General features: G+C 41.4%; 1 protein-coding gene and 1 non-coding gene across 2 annotated transcripts; one reads left to right on the forward strand and one right to left on the reverse strand.

The window, feature by feature from the left end:
- Positions 1 to 13,618: 13,618 nt before the first annotated feature.
- On the forward strand, positions 13,619 to 15,331 carry LOC116682811 (tripartite motif-containing protein 16-like). Its single transcript, XM_032509788.1, has one exon. It carries the CDS (start codon positions 13,652 to 13,654, stop codon positions 15,314 to 15,316), a length of 1,665 nt encoding a protein of 554 aa, XP_032365679.1. The 5' UTR covers positions 13,619 to 13,651; the 3' UTR covers positions 15,317 to 15,331.
- Positions 15,332 to 17,004: 1,673 nt separating this feature from the next.
- LOC116682819 (U5 spliceosomal RNA) lies at positions 17,005 to 17,120 on the reverse strand. The gene has a single exon (XR_004330490.1). It is a non-coding gene; the product is annotated as a U5 spliceosomal RNA (small nuclear RNA).
- Between the last annotated feature and the right edge of the window lie 7,156 nt (positions 17,121 to 24,276).

The following is a 24,276-nucleotide window of genomic DNA, read 5'->3' on the forward strand; positions in this document are numbered from 1 at the left end:
TTAGTTAAAGAGTAAGATCCTTTTAGTTTAACATGAATCAGCCCCGAAATCACCATCACCAAACCCACCAGACTCCATGTAAATAATCACTACTTTTAGAGTGTTTAGAGCAGCATATCTCCACCAGACTCCATGTAAATAATCACTACTTTTAGAGTGTTTAGAGCAGCATATCTCCACCAGACTCCATGTAAATAATCACTACTTTCAGCGTGTATAGAGCAGCATATCTCCACCAGACTCCATGTAAATAATCACTACTTTTAGCGTGTATAGAGCAGCATATCTCTACCAGACTCCATGTAAATAATCACTACTTTTAGCGTGTATAGAGCAGCATATCTCCACCAGTCTCCATGTAAATAATCACTACTTTTAGAGTGTTTAGAGCAGCATATCTCCACCAGACTCCATGTAAATAATCACTACTTTCAGCGTGTATAGAGCAGCATATCTCCACCAGACTCCATGTAAATAATCACTACTTTTAGCGTGTATAGAGCAGCATATCTCCACCAGACTCCATGTAAATAATCACTACTTTTAGCGTGTATAGAGCAGCATATCTCCACCAGACTCCATGTAAATAATCACTACTTTTAGCGTGTATAGAGCAGCATATCTCCACCAGACTCCATGTAAATAATCACTACTTTTAGAGTGTTTAGAGCAGCATATCTCCACCAGACTCCATGTAAATAATCACTACTTTCAGCGTGTATAGAGCAGCATATCTCCACCAGACTCCATGTAAATAATCACTACTTTTAGCGTGTATAGAGCAGCATATCTCCACCAGACTCCATGTAAATAATCACTACTTTTAGCGTGTATAGAGCAGCATATCTCCACCAGACTCCATGTAAATAATCACTACTTTTAGCGTGTATAGAGCAGCATATCTCCACCAGACTCCATGTAAATAATCACTACTTTTAGCATGTATAGAGCAGCATATCGCCACATTTATTTCAGCTTGAATGTGTGATACACCCTTAAGGGATAACATAATAACCAGCGTAGCGTTTAGTACGAATTTCAAATTTTATTGGTAAGCAATATTAACGTAGCGGGGAACAAAGAAAGCGGAACCAATGTGCGGGTGTCGGTACACCACGGTGCCCAGGTGACGGACACTTTCCTCCTCTTTGGAGACGAGGATGGCGGTTTGTTTTCTCACTCACTGGTGCCGTAATTCTGCTTTCCAGGTTGGTACTCGGTAAAAATGACAACAGACGGTTTCCTTCTGACGTGTGTATGGTGGACTGAAGCTGTGGGGGGGTAGTTATGGAGTTTATGATGTGTGAAGGCGAGCTAAAGAGCCGCGTTTGTAACCGGAAACGGGTTTTGTAAACAATAGAGCTCGCGGCTAGCTAACAGGTGTGTATCTGGGTGGGATCATAGACAGTTAAAGAAGTGGACCAACAGGTCCCGTTGCTCTGGACGGAGACCAGTGAAGTCTATTAGTAGCTCTTTCCCGGTGATGCTGAGCGTTACTGCGCAGCCTCCAACTGAGCTTGAAGACGTAGATGTGACGTGAGCAACCTGTCTGAAAGTTGTAAGTCTTCTGGTAGCTGTGCAAGAGAAATCTCAATCATTCCCAATCAGCAGAGACGGAGAGGTAGGTATATGTTAGGAGATAGCATAGGTACAGGCTAATTACTGCTAACTAACATGCTACTTAACATTAACATAGGCACAGGCTAATTACTGTTAACTAACATGCTAGTTAATATTAATATAGGCACAGGCTAATTACTGCTAACTAACATGCTAGTTAACATTAACATAGGCACAGGCTAACATGTTAGTTAGCATTAACATAGACACAGGCTAATTACTGCTAACTAACATGCTAGTTAACATAGGGTTGTGTGTGTGATTCTGGGTGCTGGTGCTTCCATCCCCTGGTAATGTGTTATTTCGTGGTTTTTAACGTATCCTGACAGCATTGTTAATTTAAGTTGAACTATTATTCCCAGGTGTATGATGGTTCATGTTTGGACTCTGAAGTCGTTTGAAAATTTATTTACAGCTACAGAGGGTTTATGATTTCCATGATTAGTATAATGGAGGAGTTTTGGAGGTAGAAAGAATAGATACATATACTATAAAATTCCACAGAAATTTTATCAGTGTGCCTCCTACTTGGTGCACATGCAAATAGCAATGAAACCTTTTTAAGACATTAGAACGTGTGTGTGTGTGTCTGTGAGAGAGGGAGACTGTATGTCTGTCTGTCAACATCTATCTGAGTATGGTTGCCTGGTAACTAAGGACCAATAGGAAGCCTTTCATCTCTGTGATGTTATCTCTTTGATCTGTAATCGGTTAACGACTGCACCTGGCACCTGCTGTCACCAGCTATTCAGATACTGAACAAGCTCTCAAACAAATGATCATATCATCAGAGGGATACTAGATATCAATAAAATAAATAAAATAAAAATAAATAAATAAATAAAATAAAATAAATAAAAAATGGTTCTTGTGGGCACCAGAAGGCCTTTGTGAACGTATTGATATAAAATTTATGTGGATAAACTAAAAAATGTGGGCGTATCAGCGATGTAAAAAAGTGCTTTGATCTGCGTTCTGCTCAGAAATGTGGACGATGTTTAACATGGCAGTGAATGGAGGAAGATTGGGAACTCTTGTCATTTAGAAGGTCGCTGAGCGAAAAATATAATTCATATCATGAATTATATTATATTGGCTGAAATTAGACAATAAATGTACACGTTTAATGTATAAATTGGCCATGACAAATTAGAATTGTTGGCGTGGGAGCAAGTTATAGAGAGAGATGAGACCAAGATGATTTTTTTTATCTCCCCACTCTGTCCTCGACTCTAGCTCTGAACATTCCGCCACATGCACACACAATGGAAAATCTGAGATGGTCTGAAATCGGGACAATACGTGAACTGTGATTTTGGAGAAAATCTAAATTCTTCTTTTAGTGATGTTTCTACGTTAAAGTATGGCAATACAGCACGGTCCCAAAGAGAGGGGGTTTTGAGCGATGTTGAGCGATTTCCCGAACTTTTCTCATTCAAGTCAATGAGGAATTTTTCACAGTTTTTTGTTGATTCCATGAAAACCGCGTGGCAAATCTCTTAGAAAAGTCATAGCACACCATTCCCGATCATTACACACATTTCAATGTATTTTGGGTGCACGTGTTGGCAACGCTCCGGGACTAGTAGCGGGACGAAAACCTGGCGGAAGAGTAATAATAAGTATGGGCAATAATAGTCATTGCGCCGCTTGCTGCTATTGCAGCACCTCGGCACACTGAATTATTATTGAAACGGTACAGTAAGGGTGATATTTATTTTGGTAAGGACGAGACTATTTCTGGGAATTTGAGTGTGGAAGATTTTGCCCACTGAAAAATGGGGAGTAAAGAAAATGGTGTTATGGTTCTTAAATTGAAGTGAAATGTTGTTGTTGAGGACTGTTTTATGCTTTTGTGTTTCAGAGAATTTATAATAAACAGAGATTTGGAGACGAGGACGGCGGTTCGTTCTCTCACTCACTGACTCCGTGATTCTGCTTTCCAGGGTTTCTCCTATGAGAGTTAAGTAGTGAACCCCAATCAAGAAAAATCATTTGTTACCCCGGTTACTCGATTTGAACCCCCCCCCCCTTGGGGCAGACGTCAAGCTGGCGACCGGAGCAGGAAAGGAGGAGGAAGAGGAGGAGGAGCCTGCAGCAGTGAAGGAGGAGCCTGCAGCCGTGAGGGAGGAAGAGGAGGAGGAGCCTGAAGCAGTGAAGGAGGAAGAGGAGGAGGAGCCTGAAGCAGTGAAGGAGGAAGAGGAGGAGCCTGCAGCAGTGAAGGAGGAAGAGGAGGAGGAGGAGGAGGAGCTTGCAGCAGTGAAGGAGGAAGAAGAGGAGGAGGAGGAGCTTGCAGCAGTGAAGGAGGAAGAGGAGGAGGAGCCTGCAGCAGTGAAGGAGGAAGAGGAGGAGGAGCCTGCAGCAGTGAAGGAGGAAGAGGAGGAGGAGCTTGCAGCAGTGAAGGAGGATGAGGAGCAGCTTGCAGCAGTGAAGGAGGAAGAGGTGGAGGAGCCTGCAGCATTGAAGGAGGAGGAGGAGGAGCATGTGGTGGAGAAGGTTTTGGACCGCAGAGTGGTGAAGGGAAGAGTAGAGTTTCTGCTGAAATGGAAGGGGTTCTCAGAGTAAGTATGAGTCTAGAATATTAATGCTTGGTGTTCTTGGTCCTGAATATATATATATATATACACACACATTCTACAGCATAACCTTTGGCATTGTATCATGCCCTCAAAGTTGAAGGTTTGGTATTTTGACACTAAGGTGCAGACCCGCAAATAACCTTACACCATGGCAACAGATAAAAGGAATAATCCAAATTAACAGCTAGAGTGAGATGTATTTCCTAAAAACAAAGTGTGAGGAGATGTTCTTCTGTCTGCACTCACCTTTCCAGTGAGGAGAACACATGGGAGCCACAAGACAACCTGGACCTGGACCTTATTACCGAGTACCTGCAGAGACACGAGGAGGAGGAGGAGGAGAAGAAGGAGGAGGGCAAGAGGAAAGGTGTCAGGGAGGCCTCGGAAGACTCAGAGGAGCGAGGGAGCAAGAGGAAGAAGGAGGAGGTGAGTGAAGGAAAGAGGTTACTCCAGACTGAAGAGACCAGGAATCTAATCTCAATATTAATGAATGCACACAGACACTTTCACAAAGAGAGAGACACACACACACACATACACATAGAGAGAGAGAGAGACACACGCACCCACACATAGAGAGCGAGAGAGAGACAAACGCGCACACATAGAGGGAGAGAGACACACGCACACACACAGAGAGAGAGACAGAGACACATGCACACACACATAGGGAGAAAGAGACACGCACACAGAGAGAGAGAGACACACACATAGAGAGAAAGACACGCACACACACAGAGAGAGAGAAACACACACGTGCACACACATAGAGAGAGAGAGAGAGAGAGAGACACGCACATAGAGCGAGAGAGACACACGCGCACACAGAGAGAGAGAGAGAGATTGTCTCGATAATATTACTGTTGCTGTGTTTTTTATTGCGTAGCTGATAGATTTTCAGATTGTTTAATATGACTTGTGCAGCCTCCATATTCAGGTTGTTGATGTTCATGTTGTTGCCTAGCAACGTGTAATCACCAGTAAACAGACCAGCCTGTTGAGCCCCGTGCTTCACTGTTAAAGGTGTATTACACTGTTTGCTCCGTTATGGATGTGTGTGTTGTAATAGATGAGGCTTATTCTCAGTTTGTGTTACTGAGCAACGTGTTCCAGTGTTTCCTCTGTTGGTTGTATTGTGGTGCATCGTCATGGTAACAGTTCTTCTGCCACGCTATCAGAAATAGGGCTGACGCACGTTGGCCCCCGCTCACATTACAATTTAACAACAAGTATTCAGTAGTACACCAATTATTCAGAGGTTATTGGGTCGTCCAGTTACTCATCATGATGTTGTGTTGATGGACGATGAAACAAACAGCTCCTTCAAAACCATCACCGCGGGAGACGGTTTTGAAACGCAGATACCAAATTCAAGCTAAGAAGTGAACATCTAAAGCTAACGTTACATAAAGAGGCTAGCTATTTAACTGTTTATCATCTCACGACTGGACTCTTTGCTGTTGGGACAGACCCCCCCACTGCTAAAAACCCCTAAAGGAAACACTGTCACATGTTCATTATTACAGAGAAATAATTCTTAGTGTTGTTCCTTGTTCTACGATGGTGGCAATAACATTTAGTTTTGGTAAATATTGTTCGTAGTAAGTCAGATGTTTATTCAATTCAATTTTATTTATATAATCACAACAACAGTTATCTCCCAGGTCTTTCATAAAGAGCAGGTCTAGACCAGACTCTGGGATGTTAGTTACAGAAAGAGAGAATTGTAGCAGAGGGTGTCGACCACAGATCCAGACAGCACCAGAACCAGAACCATCTGCAGGAAGTGACAGGAGGAGAAGGGGAGAAAGACAAGACTACGGGAAAGGGAAGAAGTCGAGTTAGTAACATGCAATAACGGGATGAGGTTGCATACAGATGGAGAGAAGGAAGAGGAGAGAGGTGCTTGGTGCATCATGGGAAGTCCCCCAGCAGTCTAGGCCTATAGCAGCATAACTAAGGGATGGTTCAGGACTCTTCTGAGCCAGCCCCAACTAATTAATACAAATTAGTTTTAACTACATCTCAGAGTTTGAATGACAGAAATCTGCTCAGATGAGAACTTAATGAGTGCAACAGATTTTTTAGCAAACGACTGAAAGCAGCAGAACTGAGGCTACAGTTTAATATGTGTATTTATTATAAGTTATATCGTTATCTCGATTTTCAACAACGTTAAGGAATATCTCATATTTTCCTAATACTGTGCAGCACTAATAACTACCCTGAAATTGTCAGATGTTGCATAGTGTCACAATATTTTCATCTGTACTTATGTCATCTTTTAGTCTAAGTTGTTTAATATGTAAATAGTTTTTTCTTTCTAAATGATCTGATAATGTTGTGAAGTCGTTGTTTTCACCTTGGTTCGACTAGTTTATAACTGGACCTATTATCACTAAACCTAGCCATCACGCACCGCCCCCCCCCCACAAGTAACATTTCTAACTGAAGGTTAAACTGAAGAGTGTACAAAGGATTTAGTTTTTAAATTGCCAATCATTTAAATTGGGAAACTTCCCTGAAAAAATGTAGAATATTTCTGAACTTATAAAAGTTATGAGCACTACATTTGCTTCCATAATAACATGTCTTCAACCGGCACATATTTTCCTTCATTTTGTCATAAATTATTGTATGAAGAGTGAGAGCAAGTCCAGGATTTAAGAAGGTTGTTCACTAACACTCTCTCTCTCTCTCTCTCTCTCTCTCTCTCTCTCTCTCTCTCTCTCTCTCTCTCTCTCTCTCTCTCTCTCTCGGTTTGTCTGTTGCTATAGAAACAGAGAAGAGGAGAGAGAACAAAATGTCACCACTGTCAACACTGTGACAAATTCTTCACAAGATCTGGAACTTTAAAGATTCATCAGAGAGTTCACACTGGAGAGAAGCCATACAGCTGTGATCAATGTGGGGCAGCTTTCACAATGAAGAGATCCCTAATAATACATCAAAGCAGTCATACTGGAGAGAAGCCCTACAGCTGTGATCAATGTGGTAAAACCTTTTCTTGGACTGGTAGCCTAGTAGTCCACCGACGTGTTCACACCAGAGAGAAACCGTACCGATGTGATCAATGTGGAAAAACCTTTACTAATAATAGTCACCTTAAATCTCACCAACGTGTTCACACTGGAGAGAAGCCCTACAGCTGTGATCAATGTGGCGAAGCCTTTACTCATAGTTATGACTTTAAAAAACACCAGCTCGTTCACACTGGAGAGAAGCCATACAGGTGTGATCTATGTGGTAAAACATTTATTGTGAGCAGTAGTTTTAAGTCTCACCAGCGTGTTCACACTGGAGAGAAGCCGTTCTCGTGTGAACAATGTGGGAAAACGTTTTCTGGGAGAACTAGCCTTAAATCTCACCAGCGTGTTCACACTGGAGAGAAGCCGTTCTCGTGTGAACACTGTGGGAAAACGTTTTCTCAGAGGGGTAACCTTAACTATCACCTGCGCATTCACACTGGAGAGAAGCCAAAATAGTCTGAACAAGTACATTATCTTTAAACAGAGATGGCAAAGTATTCAGTTCCCGTACTCAAGTAGATGTACAGATAATTGTGTTAAAAAATACTCTGGTAAAAGTAGAAGTACAGATTTAACTTCTTTACTCAAGTAAAAGTAACAAAGTAGAGGCTTTGAAAATTTACTTAAAGTATAAAAGTAAAAGTAGCCTTAGATTGACAAAGCTGCCTGGACCAGAAACAAAGGCTCTTTATTCTTTATATGTCATTACCTACATTTTAAATGGCTGCCAATAGCAAAACATATATAAAACATATAGCTTATTGGGACTCCAGGTTAATAAGATTCTGACCGAGTAGCAAGATATGAATTCAAGTGTTATTTTGTGAGAAGTATGTGTGTATTCCCATCCAATTAGGATCAAGCATCAGTATGAACATGGGGGGGGGGGTGTAGCTCTGCTATGGCTGTGTGTGGTAATAAAAGAAATAAATAACATCGTAAAGGCTACCATACACAATGCATAGGAATCATAAATGCTATTAAATAAAAACAAACCCACTAATAATTACATTATCTTAATGAGCAAGGACGTTCAACAATCGCCATTATGTCGAATCAACAGCCAGGTGCAACCTGGGTAAAAGGTGCAACCTAGCTAACGGGTCCAACCTAGCTAACCTAGGTGAAGAACACAAACAAGCTAACTTTGAAATTTGCCAGAACTATAGACCAATATAACAGCTTAAATGAACTGACGACATCAGTTATACGACTTCCAGTTCTCAAAGACGCACACGATCTCAGCTGATTATCCTCCAGACAGCTAGTTTCTTTTTCTTTTCTCTCACTTTTTTCTCTGTGTGCCGTGCGCGCCCGCTGGCGGTGTGAGACGCGTGTCCGCGCTATTCTCTGACATGCACTCACAATCACACCTGATAGACGACATTTAGTACAAAACTAAAGTAACGAGCCAATTTAGTAAAATGTAAGAAGTAGAAAGTACCGATATTTGTGTTAAAATGTAAGGAGTAACAGTAAAAAGTAACAAAAATAATTGGTAAAAAATCTACTTGAGTACAGTAACAAAGTATTTGTACTTTGTTACTTCCCATCTCTGGCTTTAAATAAGCAAAACTACAAAGAGAAATATGAAAGTGCAGCTTCAAGAAAAAACAAACAATATCTATCTATCTAGATAGATAGATATAGATTGATATGTGTGTATATGTTAATTTAATCAAGTATCCTGTAATGGATACTTGATTGGGGGTGATGGACATACTCATAGAGAGACGTCTTACTCATTATGAATGGGTCCAGCAGGCTCGGTCTCACGCTGTTACTCTACCAACTGAAGTGCCCCGAGAGTAAGAGGAGAGATCCAAACAGGAACGGCTTTACAGAAGAAATGGGTCATGTAACGCAAACATAAACCATATTGATTTGCTTAGTATTTAGTATTATTAGTATTTACTATTTCCATTATTTACACTTTCAAAATAACAAACAAAAAAATGACGTCTGCAAAAGTTTGGGCCCCCTGCTTTTGGCTAATTCTGGGATTTTTAACCCATGTGTAATCATTTGATCTGTCTTCTTCTTAAATAAACTGAACTGAGTTGAACTTTGACATTTAGTTCCTTCTTATTTTACAGATTTAATCTTTTTTATGACACTCTTATGACATCATACTTCAGTTTATCACAAACATTCAACATCAATACACATCTGGAGATACGTGGTTTTCATTGGAACTTCCCTTCAGAAAATGGCGTCCTGTTGTGGCGATGTTATGCGTCCATGTTTGGTTAAAACCTCGGCGCTCTGTATCGACCTCTCTTTCTTTCCCATGAGCTGATGTTTTTGAGGGATAACAGCTGATTCCCGTCCATGTTAATGTCTCCCATTCAGGTCTCAGCTCGCCGCCACAGGGGTCAGACCGTTCTCTTAACACATCCATGGGTCCGACCGCTCCCACACGTTACACTTCTTCTTCTTTTTAATTGCGCCTTGCAACCAGAGAAGAAGAAGCTGCATACGTTGGCACAAAAAAGAAAGCCCAGGTCTGGTGTAGTGGTTATAGCCGGTGGGATTTTTTAAAATTTTTTCTACCTTTCAGTTTTCATTAGTAAACTTCTTTTTACTCAGTAACGATAGGATTTGTAATGTAGCAAAATACAATCCTGCACTTTAAAATCAAGTACATTTTAAAAACTACTTGAAAAATACACAACAAAACTGTCCAATACAGTAACGTAAGTAATGGATTTCTTTATTTTCCACCTCTGCCAATACCTCACTGTCCAGTGTGTATTAAATGTACCAAACTGAGTGAACAATGTGAATTTCCCCTCACCAGATATACGTATAAAGGGATGTCTTTCTTCTACAACTGTGTTACTTCTTAACATTAATAGAATAATTCTACAACGTATGAATTTCTGGTGTCGATGTGCATTTGATCCGATGACGCCGTGACATCTTCATAACTTCAGAGTCAGAGAGACGTCAGAACCAGTCCAACCTGGTCCCAGAGCCAGTCAGTGTGAGAGAAGTCCCCCATCAGATGATGGAGTTCTACTATCTGTCCACTAGATGGAGCTAACTGACCATCTAATGAGCTAAAGATCAGCAACTTGTACAGCAGCAGGTATCTCTCCAAGTGGCCTCCATGTGACATATACATCGAAGTATACATTGTACATTTAGCTTTTAATACTGTTGGAGCTAAATCCTGCTCCGGTCTCAGGGTTGATGTGTGAATCCTTTTTATTAAGTAGAATATTCTAGAGACAAATATGGAGTCAAACTAACCCAGCTCTCCCCCAAATTTTTCTGGCACTTTGGCTCTTACACCCCTAGATTTATCCACTAAGGGTGGGGTCTCCAGGTCACAGTGGTGTGATGTATTTTATTTGTTATCTTTTCAGTTGGAATGAGACTGAAAGTATTTGACCCTCAGTTCAGGACTTGCAAAGCAAAAGATAAGTAGTCTGTTAAAGAGGGACTGAAACCAGACTCAGGAAGCGTCCCCAACAATCAATTACTTCCGACACATTTAGGAGAGGCTGGATTATAATGGAATGTACCAGACCACCTTATTTTAGAGAAAAGGAGTATTGCAAACAACTTAATGCATGACCAACACGTCTTCTTTTATATTGAAATAATGCTTTTGCTTTTTGGCTTAAATGTATAATCTATATTGCAACTCACACACAGTGTTTAAACACATATAACATTTTAAATTCCAGCAGGTGGTAATGAGTTCCAGAGATGGGGAGCAGAATGGCTGCATGCCCACACCAGCTACCTATGGAAGCATATGGTTTGATTCCATGGTGAGGAGCCGTGCCTCAAACTCACTAAGCCTCGCCTCCAGAGCAGCGAATATACTCCTTTTTTAACATGTACCGTCGTCACTAAAGGAGGAAGAGGAATAGCTAAACATTTGACACACAGAGCAGGAGAGAGCAGGAGAGGGACAGAGATTAGCCATAGCTAATTGCTAAACTGGAGTAGCTAACAGCGTTCTAACAACTGTGTGATCAGAGAGGGAGTCGCTGTAAAATAATGAACCTATAAGTGCTTGAGTATAACCAGTGTTTAAATACAATCAGGCACTCAGCCACCAGACTTAAGCAATAAAGCAGAGGTGAGTAAGATTTTGCTGTAGCATAAAAATATTGTCCGTGAGATTGGAGCACCGGAAATGAGACAATACGCTTACCGTAAACATCATCATTACATACCTCTTCACTGAGGCTTATGGAATTTAATCTCTCCTGGCCACTTCTTAACCCCCCCCCCTGTTTGTTAAGCGTCCTTGGGTTTGTGAAAGGCGCTATATAAGTCAAAATTATTATTATTATTATTATTATTATTATCCCGTCACAAGGTAACAAGACTTTGTTTCAGCACCATGGACAGTTCCCTCTGTTTTAGTAACAAGGCTCGGTTTCAGCACCATGAGGTAAGCAATTTATGCGGAACATGTCTGATTCGGCCGCTTTAATAAAAAAACCAAATAGCGAAATCCATCGTCAGCCCACTAAAATGACAATAACAAGCGTGGGAGCTGCTTGCCAGAGAGAGTATCGTTAGGTGCTCGCTTTTCTGGTAGTTGTGTTTATAGCCAGAGTACGCATTAAATCGTTCCAGGAAGTTTAAAATCACAGGAAGTGAGACGGCTGGGGTAGAGATGAACAGGAACAGGTCGTCCGCATACAGTGAGACTTTATGAGTTGTGCCAGATTGCGTGATGCCCTCGAAACCTTCCTCCAAGTGAAGCCAAACGGCCAGAGGTTCGATGGCGATGGCGAACAGGAACAGGGACAGAGGGTAGCCATGTCTGGGGCCTTTCCAAAAGGAGAAAAGAGGTGACAACGTGTTGTTAGTTTGGACTGAGGCCATAGGGAATGAATATAACAATCTGACCCACAGGATAAAATTGTTGCCCAGGCCAAACCAGGCCATTGCCTCGTATAGGTGTCCCCACTCGACCCTGTCAAAGGCCTTCTTGGCTTTGTGGGATACCATGATTTCTGAGGTATCATTACTTAACGAGTGGATGATGTTAAGTAGGCATCTAGTGTTATGTGAGCCATGAACCCTGTCTGATCTAACAAGATAATCTTCCGCCCCCATTGCAACAACCTTTGCGGATATTGTTTTATATTACTTTACAGTGAAGCCATCCTCCCGCGGGGATTTACCGCTCTGTAATGAGTTAATGGCTCCTTGAACATCAGCAGTGGTTATTAGGCCACCCAAGTCGTTCACGGTTTCAAAGTCTATTTGGTGGAAACTAATATCTTTAAGCGGGCCGTCTGCAATGGGAGGGCAGTCAGAGGTATACAATTCAGATGATAATTTGGCAAATATTCCATTAATGGAGGCAGGATGGATGTGGATCGCGCCTGAGTAAGCTCTAATTGCAGGAATTAACCGTGAGGATTTAACTTCTTTTTTTAAACTGGTCTCACTCATAATTTGTGTTGAATGCAGTGGTAATATGTTCCAGTTTGGCATCGCCCTATACATGACAGTTTTCTTTATGGCATTCATTTTAGGTAATTCACTTCCCTAATCTTGAACCTTTTTGTCATAGAACTAAAAACTCTACTCAAGTCACTTTGATTGTTAAACAAACAACAAGTATTAAACTTGTAGAAACTGTAGAGCTTTTTCCATGAAACCTCACACTAAATGGGATTTCATATGATTACATGTAACTCTTTATTTCTTTACGTAATGAATCTGTTGTTTTATTGTTTGTATTGTCTCCTGTGTTTTTTATTTATATATTTGTGAGAATTACACTTAAGGTTTTTGTGCTATCGATGTTTACCTGATTCTTTGTGTAAAGACGTATTTGAAACTCCTGAGAGTTTCTACAGGGTGATGGTCAAAGGTTCCACTTTATCTTGTGCGTTGCTGGATAAGATAATGTGTTGTAGAAAGGTGAAGTGTTAGTGTTGGGTTTTAAACTCAGTGGATTACAGAGGAAATAACAAAGGGCATGAAATGGTATCTTGTTATGCACCTGTGTTCAGAGAACTTATCTCTGACACCTTGTACACACATTCTAGGATTGTGAGATTATTATACAGCAATTTAAGGGTTTATGACATTTTAGTTTCATAACTTTCAGTTGATTTTAAACCAGTAAAAGGAACATTTAAAATTGAGTCAGAGACGTACGGAGACATCAACAAAACCTGAGGAGAAGAGAAGGATTTTACAACTAGAAATGTCATGTTTTCTGATGTAGAGGACGTTTTAACTGAGGTGTCATTTAAAATGAAGAAACACAGTCCAACGTCAAGGTGCCAGTACTCATCCTGCCATGAGTCAATGTTTGAAAACCCCTCCCTGTATTGTTTAATGACAGAAAAGCTGAACCCTGGACCTGGATCCCTTGATAACACAGTCACGGATACTGTAAGTCACAGTCAGAGTCAGTCATCACTGAGAGGTGAGATGGCGCAGAGAGGAGTTCAGCTGGACCGGGAAACCTTCTCTTGTTCCATCTGTCTGGATCTACTGAAGGATCCGGTGACTACTCCCTGTGGACACAGCTACTGCATGAACTGTATTAAAAGCCACTGGGATGGAGAGGATGGTGAGTACAGCTACAGCTGTCCTCAGTGCAGGGAGACGTTCACACCGAGGCCTGTCCTGCTGAAAAACACCATGTTAGCAGATTTAGTGGAGGAGCTGAAGAAGACTGGACTCCAAGCTGCTCCTGCTGATCACTGCTATGCTGGAGCTGAAGATGTGGCCTGTGATGTCTGCACCGGGAGGAAACTCAAAGCCATCAAGTCCTGTCTGCAATGTCTGGCTTCTTACTGTGAGAAACATCTTCAGCTTCATTTTGAATCCCCTGCTTTTGTGAAACACAAGCTGGTGGAGCCGTCCAAGAAGCTCCAGGAGAACGTCTGCTCTCGTCATGATGAGGTGATGAAGATGTTCTGCCATACCGATCAGCAGCTTATCTGTTATCTCTGCTCTGTGGATGTACATAAAGGCCACGACACAGTCTCAGCTGCAGCAAAGAGAGCTGAGAGGCAGAGAGAGCTCGAGGTGAGTCGACAAAACATCCAGCAGAGAATCCAGGACAGAGAGAAAGATGTGAAGCTGCTTCAACAGCAGGCGGAGGCCATCAATCTCTCTGCTGATGAAGCAGTGGAGGACAGCGAGAAGATCTTCACTGAGCTGATCCGTCTCCTGGAGAAAAGAAGCTCTGATGTGAAGCAGCAGGTCAGATCCCAGCAGGAAAGGGAAGTGAGTCGAGTCCGAGAGCTTCAGGAGAAGCTGGAGCAGGAGATCACTGAGCTGAAGAGGAAAGACGTTGAGCTGAAGAAGCTCTCACTCACAGAGGACCACAACCAGTTTCTACACAACTACCCCTCACTGGCACCACTCAGCCAATCAGCATCCAGCATCCAGATCCGTCCTATGAGCTGCTTTGAGGACGTGACAGAGGCCGTGTCAGAGCTCAGAGATAAACTACAGGACGTTCTGAGAGAGAAGAGTTCAACCGTCTCACTGACGGGGACTGAAGTGGACGTTTTACTGCCACAACCAGAGCCCAAGACCAGAGCTGACTTCCTAAAATATTCGCATGAAATCACACTGGATCCAAACACAGCATACACATGGCTGTTATTATCTAAGGGGAACAGGAAAGCAACATTCATGAGTCAAAAACTGTCTTATTCTAGTCACCCAGACAGATTCACTGACTGGTGGCAGGTCCTGAGTAGAGAGAGTCTGACTGGACGTTGTTACTGGGAGGTGGAGAGGAGAGGAGGAGTTTATGTAGCAGTCGCATACAAAAATATCAGGAGAGCGGGGGGGTCGGGTAAATGTAGATTTGGACGAAATGACAAATCTTGGGTGTTATATTGTAAAAACAACGGTTCTACATTTTGTTACAACAAAGTCCAAACTCGCGTCTCAGGTCCTGTGTCCTCCAGAGTAGGAGTGTACCTGGATCACAGGGCAGGTATTCTGTCCTTCTACAGCGTCTCTGAAACCATGACTCTCCTCCACAGAGTCCAGACCACGTTCACTCAGCCGCTTTATGCTGGACTAAGGCTTTATGATTATGAATCCTCTGCTGAGTTGTGTAAAGTGAAATAGACAAAATTCATTTAAGGGTTAAATTCTGAGTTTTAACTCTTCGTCTTTAGTCTCCATGTTTGTTGCTGACAGCTGATTGTTGTCATTCTATTTTTTATATTTTTCATGTGTTTCCACGTATTGTGTTGGTTTTTCTTATTGTTTAGGCTTTTAACAACAAGCTCTCAATGAGCTCAGTTGAGATCTGACAGGTGTGTCTGCAGGTTCACAGCTGTGCTGGGAGGGGTTGACCGGCAGAGACACACAGAGACACACAGAGACAGAGACAGACAGTAGACACAGAGACATGCAGAGACACACAGAGACAGAGACACACAAAGAGACAAACAGAGACAGAGACACACAAAGACACATAGAGACAGAGACAGACATTTCCAGAGGAGAAATCTGAACATTGTAAAATGTTCTAAATTCTTCTTTTATTTTGTTGACATTTTAGAGTTAAAGGTTTTTCCAGACAGGATGTTGGAGATCTCCTTTTATCACTGCATCAATCACAATATGGTGGCAACAGCCATAAAAACACCTGTTAGATAGATATGAAATGTTCCATAAATAAGTTTGTGCCCCCCTCTCCCTCTGTAAAAACCTTCAGAATATAGATTGGAGTGAAACTGGAAAGTTGGGTGCATGGAAGTGCTGCTGAAGTGGAGATTTTTGGCTCAGTCTGAGAAAAACCCATTTAGAGAAAACGGCCTTTGAACATCTGGATTATACATAACATAACATTAACATCTGGTCATTAAAGGAGAAAAGGGTCCAACTAATGAACTAACACATATCAACAGGAAACTTCCCCAGTTAATTACTTACATTAACACAGAGAAATTTTACAGATTTTTGGATTACTACTTTTCTGAAATGTCATGTTTACATATGCAAATGCTAACTTTTGGTGAATTTAGGAGAACTTTGAATGTGCAAATAGACAAGGTTTGGTAAAATGATCACCTAAATGTGTATTTTGGTATGATGGTTTTTAATAAATCTAATTTTTCTTGTAACTGTTATGTTTTCTTTCTCATTTTCTCAGCTTGACATTTTTAGTATAGAATGCAAATCAAATGCTTCTAATGATGAATTATTCCAACTTGATGTCAGATTGGATTTTGACACTTTTTGCTTTTAGGGCAGGAAGGGAAAAGATTATTTCTGTATTTTGTTCTTGCTTTTGATTATTCACTAAAGAAAAAAATCACCTGAGCTTGTTGTGAGCTAGGGGACCAAAAAGATTTGTATTCCTTGATTTTAGTCATTTAATTTCTCTGTCTCACTCCTTGGCCGTCCGAGGGAAGAGGTTTCCCCCCCGTCAGGGTAGTTAAGACTCCTCTTTAACTTTGGATGTGGTAAAGTTTTAGTTCTTTTTACTAGAGACACACACACCCTAGTTAAACTAATGAGGAAGAATTTGACAAATCTAAATTAACCAAAAGCAAGTCCAGGAAATTAGTCTTTCAAATGTTCCAGCTGTATCTGTCAAGTCTTGCTCCCTAAAAACAATAACAGGTCCGACATTCTTTTCCCTCCTTTCTCCTTTTACTTCTTCATAACTATTCTTTTCACTCGTTCCCACTTGGACCTCCACAGGAAATAAAAGATGGATCGTTCCAGGTCTAAAATCTCTTTTCTGGGTGGGATAAAAACAGAGCTGATGAGTAAAAGCAAAGGTAAGCAAAAGCAAGTTGTAGGCTCGGCCAAAAAGCAAAGCCCACCAAAAATAGTTTCAACTCATCGGCGTTCCCCTCCAATGAAGTCTTTAGTAAAAGGCGAAAGACTTGTGCATTATGAAGAGAAACCAGAGTGAGTACAGCCGTCTGCTCGAGAGCAGCAGAAAACCCTAGTGTACCCAGTCGAAACCATCGTGGTAAGCCTCACTGGGTGTCCAAACTAAAATGATAAGAGGCAACTTGGTAGACTCCTTACTGATGTTTATATCTGTACTCACATTTCACTTTTTTTTAAACACCAGCTAATAACAAGTGTTACATGTGAATAATCAATGTGTGAGTAATCAGAAAGCTCACATAAAAGATAGTTGCAAGGTCTACCAAATGTTTAACTTTACAACCTGTAAGCTGTTGGAACCTTGGTTGCCACAAGTTCCCAAACCTCCCCTCAAAATGTCTGTATATTAAAGATTTTCCAGCCCTAAAAATTGACCAGCAGAGCAGAGTGGTGCAGTGGAAGCGTGTTGGGCCCATAACCCAGAGGTCAACGGATCGAAACCATTCTCTGCTATTCCCTATGCTTTGTATAAGCATTAAGTCTGTTGATGTCTAACAAAGCATCTGTTGCTGCAAGTGTCTGGTGTGAAATGTCTCCACCTGCTGAAGAGTAAATTTAATGTCATATTAAGTTTATTTAATCTATAAAAATGGAAACCACAGTGCTCATTTCCGCCGTTACACCCATAAAAACTCGAGTGTAATACAATAAATATACTACACTACAGTAAAACAGAAACTGTAAATCATGTACATTTAAAGTGCTTGTTGTGCTGTCTGATAGTCTGAGGTATAAAAGAGAGAGCATACCGCTTAGTTTGTGTGACAGGAGGTCTTAGTCTACCACTACGTTCTATAACCCTACCAGTCAGATTACCACAGGAGGTAATATCTTCTGCAGCTCTTTTAAAGACTCTACCATAATACCTGCTGGAGATGCCAGGTCCTCATACATGTAAAGCATGAGCTCTACCACTGAGCTACATCCCCTTTTTTCTGAGATAGACTTAGACTTATCTTTATTAATCCTTTTGGGATGACTCCCGCAAGGAAATTGAAATATCACTGAATAAAAGAAGAAACCTGGGTAAAACATGTAATGTTAATGTTGTATATGGCTTCAAAACCTGTAAATGCAACTGCAGTGGCTGGAACTCAAACCTGGGCAAAATGCTTGCGCTGCTACGGTAGAAATCATAGTCAAAAATTAACACACCTGTTGCTGTTCTGCTGGACAATACAATGTTTACTGCAAATCTTATAACACAGACTGAAGATACATGCTAAGAAATACATTGGTGGAGACTGGTGGCTTCCAGTACCTATGAGATAACACAATATTGTTAATGAACGAAAATGGTACATGAGTCATTGAGTCATAGTTGAGTCATTAGTTTGCTACCACCCTTAAAGAATGCCTTTCGTTGTCTCAATGTCAGAAATCTCTGAAGTAACCATCGAATCACAACTTCCATTCAGGTGTTCAACCACCTGTCAATGTATTTTCAGCATCAGTTGTGTTGTTTTTGTTATAGGCTATAAAAGCAGCTGAAATGATTGGGAAGATTTCGGAAAAGCTAACAATTTGGTCTTCAATCTTAATTAAAAAAATGTACGTGGAGACCTATATACTCACACAGAGGCTAAGACTGACCCTAGATGCTTTGTCATGACCCCATGAAAAGGCCAGGACAAAAGACCGTGTGCAAAGGTTGAAGAAAACCCGAGAATACGATTATAACAAAAGAAATGATAATTCAATGATGGTGGTAGTCACTTTAGTCAGTGGTGAGTGTGTATGCATGGATGAGTGTGAGGTATGATGTCAGTGATTTATGCTGGACAGAGTAAAACTAACAAAGATGAGTGGGAGAGGTGCTGGACTGAGAGACCTCTAGGGCCTAGCGGACACGGATTACATCTAGCAGCTCATGTTCATCTGCAAAAACTAGCAAGAATACACACACAACTTCCGTGTAGGCTACTTCAAAATAAAAGCATTTCTTGTGACAGTCTTCAGTATTAAACAAATAAAGTTGTGTACCTTTACATTTTAAACTAAACATTTCACAACAACATTCAGTCAGGTCCGCTATAGTCTGTTGGGCTTTTTCTCTCCGTTTGAGCCGTATTTCCCTTTTTGCATATTCTTCCCCTCCTCGTTACTTTCCATTAGAAGCTGCTGCTCAGTGGGTGAAATATATGGTGCATGCGTCTTCTCAATTTTGCATCAGTAAATCTGTGATCGATACCGTGTTCTATTTGAGAAAGCCGTGAACGTGCACTTATCCCATCTATCTACACCTGGCAAGACATAGCTCCACCTGTTCATCCTGGCTCGGCAAACGTGCAACCGATTAAGCCGCGATGAGCAGATCACACTAAGTCAAGCTGCGCTTTTTCACTTATCCTGGATATCTTTATTCTACTTTTGGGCCACAGGCCCCTGATGCTCTAGGCTACGCCCAACAGTCGGTGGCAGTAGTGCAACAACACATTAGGCTCGTTCGAGATGAGCCAGGTCTGCGCAGAATCGATCACCGGCGATCGGCGCCCGTTGCATGCCGGTTAGATTTGTGTCCGACTTGATCCCAACTTGCTCTGACGTCATGCACATGTGGGCAACGGAAATCTCACGAGAGCAAGGCGGCCGCAGTTCCGAGACGCAGGCGGCGCAGTTGCTTTTCACCGACTGCAAGAGCCAGGCGGACCCAGGCGGACCCAGAGCATGCTGGGAAACGCCAGCTTCTCAGCTGATTTAACAGCTGATTGGTTTACAACATGATGACGTTTTACATAAACTTTTTATTGTTTTTGAATCGGAGCGATTTTAATTACTATTTGTCTGATTTTAAGACTTATTCTGTAGAACACATGTTGTGTGACGGATAGTTAAGTTTAGAAGTCAGAGAGACTAAATCTGATCAGATCACGGATCATCTCCAGTGAGTTGTTAATTAAAATCAGCAACAGGTCGCATGTAGAGCACTTTGACAGCTACTCTGTCATAATTAAAACAACTGGAGACTGTGTACCAGCTGGTATGAGGGTCTGATTATATTTTATTAAATCGGAATCGCACCACAGTGTTTTCATCACTTCCTGTCCAGCCTGAAGGAGCTGGAATCGGCTGGAAACTGTCCGACTTTACCGCAGCTTTTTGTCACCGCCCCCCGCTGCTGCCGCCTGCTCTCGTCCACTTTACAGGCGAGGCGCAGTTCATCTCGAACGAGCCTATTTGCTGGCAGTCTGAAAAACAATGTACTGATGGGGGCGGTCCCTGATATTCCCAGGTGGCATGAACGCACCAAAAGGACACCCACAGAGTCCTGGGGTGTGGTCTAATCAGCCAGATTAACTGGAAACACCTGTATGGGTGTTCATCAACAGAAAGGAAACAGGTGTGTGTATGTTTCTCTAGACGGTATATTAACTCGGCTTTGAACTAGTCCACTCAGCACCGATAACAGGACTCCTAATAGCCACTGCAGAACAACCTGTTGCGATCATGCTGTTTGTCTGGTTTTGCGTTTTTGTTTCTGCTTTCACTGGCCGCTTTGTAACCGGACAATCTCCTCCGCCTCCCGGTAGCTATCAAGAAGTCCCGGTGAACAGTACTGATGTTTTAGAAGCGGCGCAGTTTGCTGTGGTTGAATTCAACAAAGCCAACACAGAAGACGTGTTTAATTACGCAATTCTGGACATTACATCGGCTAAAGTTCAGGTAACGTAAAAAACCTTTTTTCTACTACGGAAGAGGATTAGGGCCAATGTCAAACTTATCACTTAATTTCTGAACTCATGAGTTTCTTCTTTTTGACATTGGCCTTTCATATTCATTGACTTGCATTGTTTTATTATTGGTGATCACATGTCTGAGTCCTGTTTCCTGTCACTTTAGGTTGTCCAAGGATTTAATTACTTACTGGAAATGCTCCTGGGACGTACAACGTGCAAGATTGGCAACACTGCTGCTATTAAAGGCAACGCTGCTGCTAGCGACTGTGATTCCAACTCTGAACCCAAGGCAAGTGTAAGACTTCAGGTTCAGTATGAAACTGGGGGGGGGGGGGGGGTGAGACAGAGACAGACACACACACACACACCTTAAAGCCTAACACTGGTCTGCCCCAGTGTATCAATGTCAAATGTTAAACAAGATGCACTAATTGTTTGCTATTTATATATTTCAGGAACTTAAGTGCACCTTCACCGTTTATGAAATCCCTTGGGAAGATTCACGTGTCCTTTCTCAAAAAGAATGTAAAGTCAACCACTGATTCTGACTGACGTTGTGAATAAACTTATTGACCTGGGTTTCTGTGCCAATATTTATTAAAATGGGCCACTATAAACCAGGGATGTCATTGGCTCACAGATATGCCATTTCTGAGTTGAGTCTCACATTATTCCAGTGAATGACTAGGGAAGCTTGTCTGGGCTGTAAAGCTCAGCTTGTGTCTCACACGGCCGCTAAATGGAGACGAGACTACACCTCCACTCTGCAACCACAGTTCTAGGGACTCTGCATTGAGGCAAGCATCTTAGAGATTCAACTACCCAGACTAGAAATACACATTTGTATATATTTTGCTGTTGGAAGGTTAGATTTCAACTCTGTGGGAATAAAACACATGACTAAATATTCTCAATATTTAGTTAGTGGTTAATGCCCCACCTGGTGGGCATGGTAAGTTCAAAGCACAACTGAATTGGGAACTAGAGGTGCACGCTGGAGTCTGGTTGTCAAAACATGCCAACAGTGGCTCCTGCTACAATTGCTGTAACACTCCACTTGTGTCAGACACATGGCTGCTAAATGGAGATGCAACCAGCCTGCCGAAGGACTCTCGAGGCCCAACTTGTCCAGACAACTAATATATTTTAAAATGGTTCAATTGTCTTTCCCTTTTCACTTGTGTTCTAGACCCACCTTTGGCCGCTTTTCTGTTCCAGTTACCAAATTTGGTAATGTAAAAGCCATTCCCCAGTCTAAAATGTTTTTTTCTTTTTTTTTTTTTCTTTCTCCCCTACAAATTAAGTGCAACTGTCTTGGGGGTCCAGACCCCCAGGTTGAGAACCCCTGAGCTACTGTACTCGAACACATTTCATTGTGGGAAGGCTGTTCTATTTAGTTCTTTTCATTCACTACACTTTTATACAGTGACTTTTGAAGTCCACCTGCCCCGTGTGAGGGTTGAACCTTCAGATTATGAGACTGCTGCCGACAAGGCTATGAAAGCACTTTCAATGGTTGGGAAAGTTTTGTTAAAAACTAACAATATGGTCAATCTTAATAAAAGCAATGTATGTGAAGACCTATGTACTCCACATACATTGCCAAACTTTGCGTAGGACTTGGTGTACGCCGGTTTTAGGTAGTATGCACATTTCATAAGTGAGGGCCAATGTGAGCACAAAGATTTCTTGAAGAAAGGTTTGTACTTTAAAGTTCTAAAAAATGCTGCATTGTTGACAGCCCATGAAAAGTGGCAAGTTATGGTCTGGCAGTTGACTGTCCCTTTTAAAAAATCAATATCCACTACCCTGTCAGAACCCTGTAGTAATGCTGACTTTCCAGTGATGTGATTGGTAAGTGGTTGGGCTGTATACAAGTTTTGATCATATCCATCGGTTGCATGGACGGGACTTCAATAGTCCGGTTCCACCGCCTGATCACTGATATTCTCCATCACCCAGCCAAGATACAGTAAGACAAAATAAATCAATATTAAAATCTTATATTAATTAATTTACTAGTACACCTTTAGAAGAGAGAAATCTGATGTTTAAGAGTCCACATTTAATTCTCCTATTCTTTTGCACTATTGCAAAGTTGCTTTATGTGAGAATTAAAGGACATGTCCTGATCAAAGATGACTCCAAGATTCCTCACAGTGGTGCTGGAGGCCAGGGTGATGCCATCCAGAGTAACTATATCTTTGGATAATGCGTCATGGAGGTGCTTGGGCCCCAGAGCAATAACTTCAGTTTTATTTGAGTTTAACATTAGAAAATTACAGCTCATCCAGGTTTTAATATCCTGAAGGCACATTTGAAGTTTAGCTAACTGATTAGTTTCATCCGGCTTGATCGATAGATATAATTGAGTATCATCTGCATAACAATGGAAGTTTATGGAGTGTTTCCTGACTGATTACATAACAACAACAGGGATTTCATGAATCAATTCATAGTCTGGCTGGAAACAGGCCTTCTCTTGTTTGTGAACGAAGAAGCTTCTTGTTGACAGGTTGATTTCTGTTAATAACAAACAACTAGTCAATAGAAAAGGAAAATATATATATGAATATATATATGATATATGTTCCTACAATCACCACTCTGGTCTGGTTGGAAACTAAAGGATCTAAACTAAAAGGATGTTCCTCTTTAACTAAAAGGTCTATCTCTGTAGGGATCCATCCCATAATGTCACACACTTAGAATAATGATCTGAGTCAGTCAGCAGCAACAACACAACCTTTAGTGGACGCTGACTTTACCTTTAAATTAGGAGTTTAAACAGAGACACAACAGGAAGAATAAATCCATCAAATCAAGTCCCCAATAATCACCATGTGGCCTTGTTTTATTTCAGGTAGTCAGCATGGAGCTGTTCCACATTCCCAGACATTTAAAACAAGTCAATCATTGGCGTTACTCTACGAGGCAGATGAATAAATCAGCTGTTTGCTATTTGAGCTGCTCTGTTTCCTGCTGCTCCGTCATTCTTTAGTGTCCTCTGGAGACAGGTTGCTGTCCTTTATGTCTCTTTTGGATGACATCATCAGTGTCTTTGCTTTAGTCTGAAGAAACTCCAACAGATTTAAAACCACATGCAGTCACAGAAAATACCAACAGGGAATAGAAAATGTCAGACAAAGAATATGAAATGAAAAGTCCCCAAAGTAGGAAAATATAAAGTTAATCTACCAAACAACAATAACTGGAGAGCATCCAATTAAACATGGCCAACTTCCAGTATGTCGGTAATGAAGAGAGGAATGTTTGGACATATTACAGATTCATTTTATTTTTATTTAACCTTTATTTATCCAGGAACTATCCCGTTGAGCTACAGTAACTCTTCTTCCAGGGAGTCCTGCCAAGACAGGCGGCAATAAGTTTCATAATACATAAAAGACAGGACAATGGTTCCATACTACACCACAGATCTCTATAGATACTACAACACATCACACTTAACTTGATGCATACATACAACTTAAAAAC

Source organism: Etheostoma spectabile, unplaced genomic scaffold, assembly GCF_008692095.1.
Source record: "Etheostoma spectabile isolate EspeVRDwgs_2016 unplaced genomic scaffold, UIUC_Espe_1.0 scaffold00018856, whole genome shotgun sequence".
Taxonomy (NCBI): domain Eukaryota; kingdom Metazoa; phylum Chordata; class Actinopteri; order Perciformes; family Percidae; genus Etheostoma; species Etheostoma spectabile.

Coding starts and splice junctions, on each gene's coding strand:
- LOC116682811 (XM_032509788.1), top strand. CDS start 13,652: ATGGCGCAGAGAGGAGTTCAGCTGGACCGGGAAACCTTCTCTTGTTCC.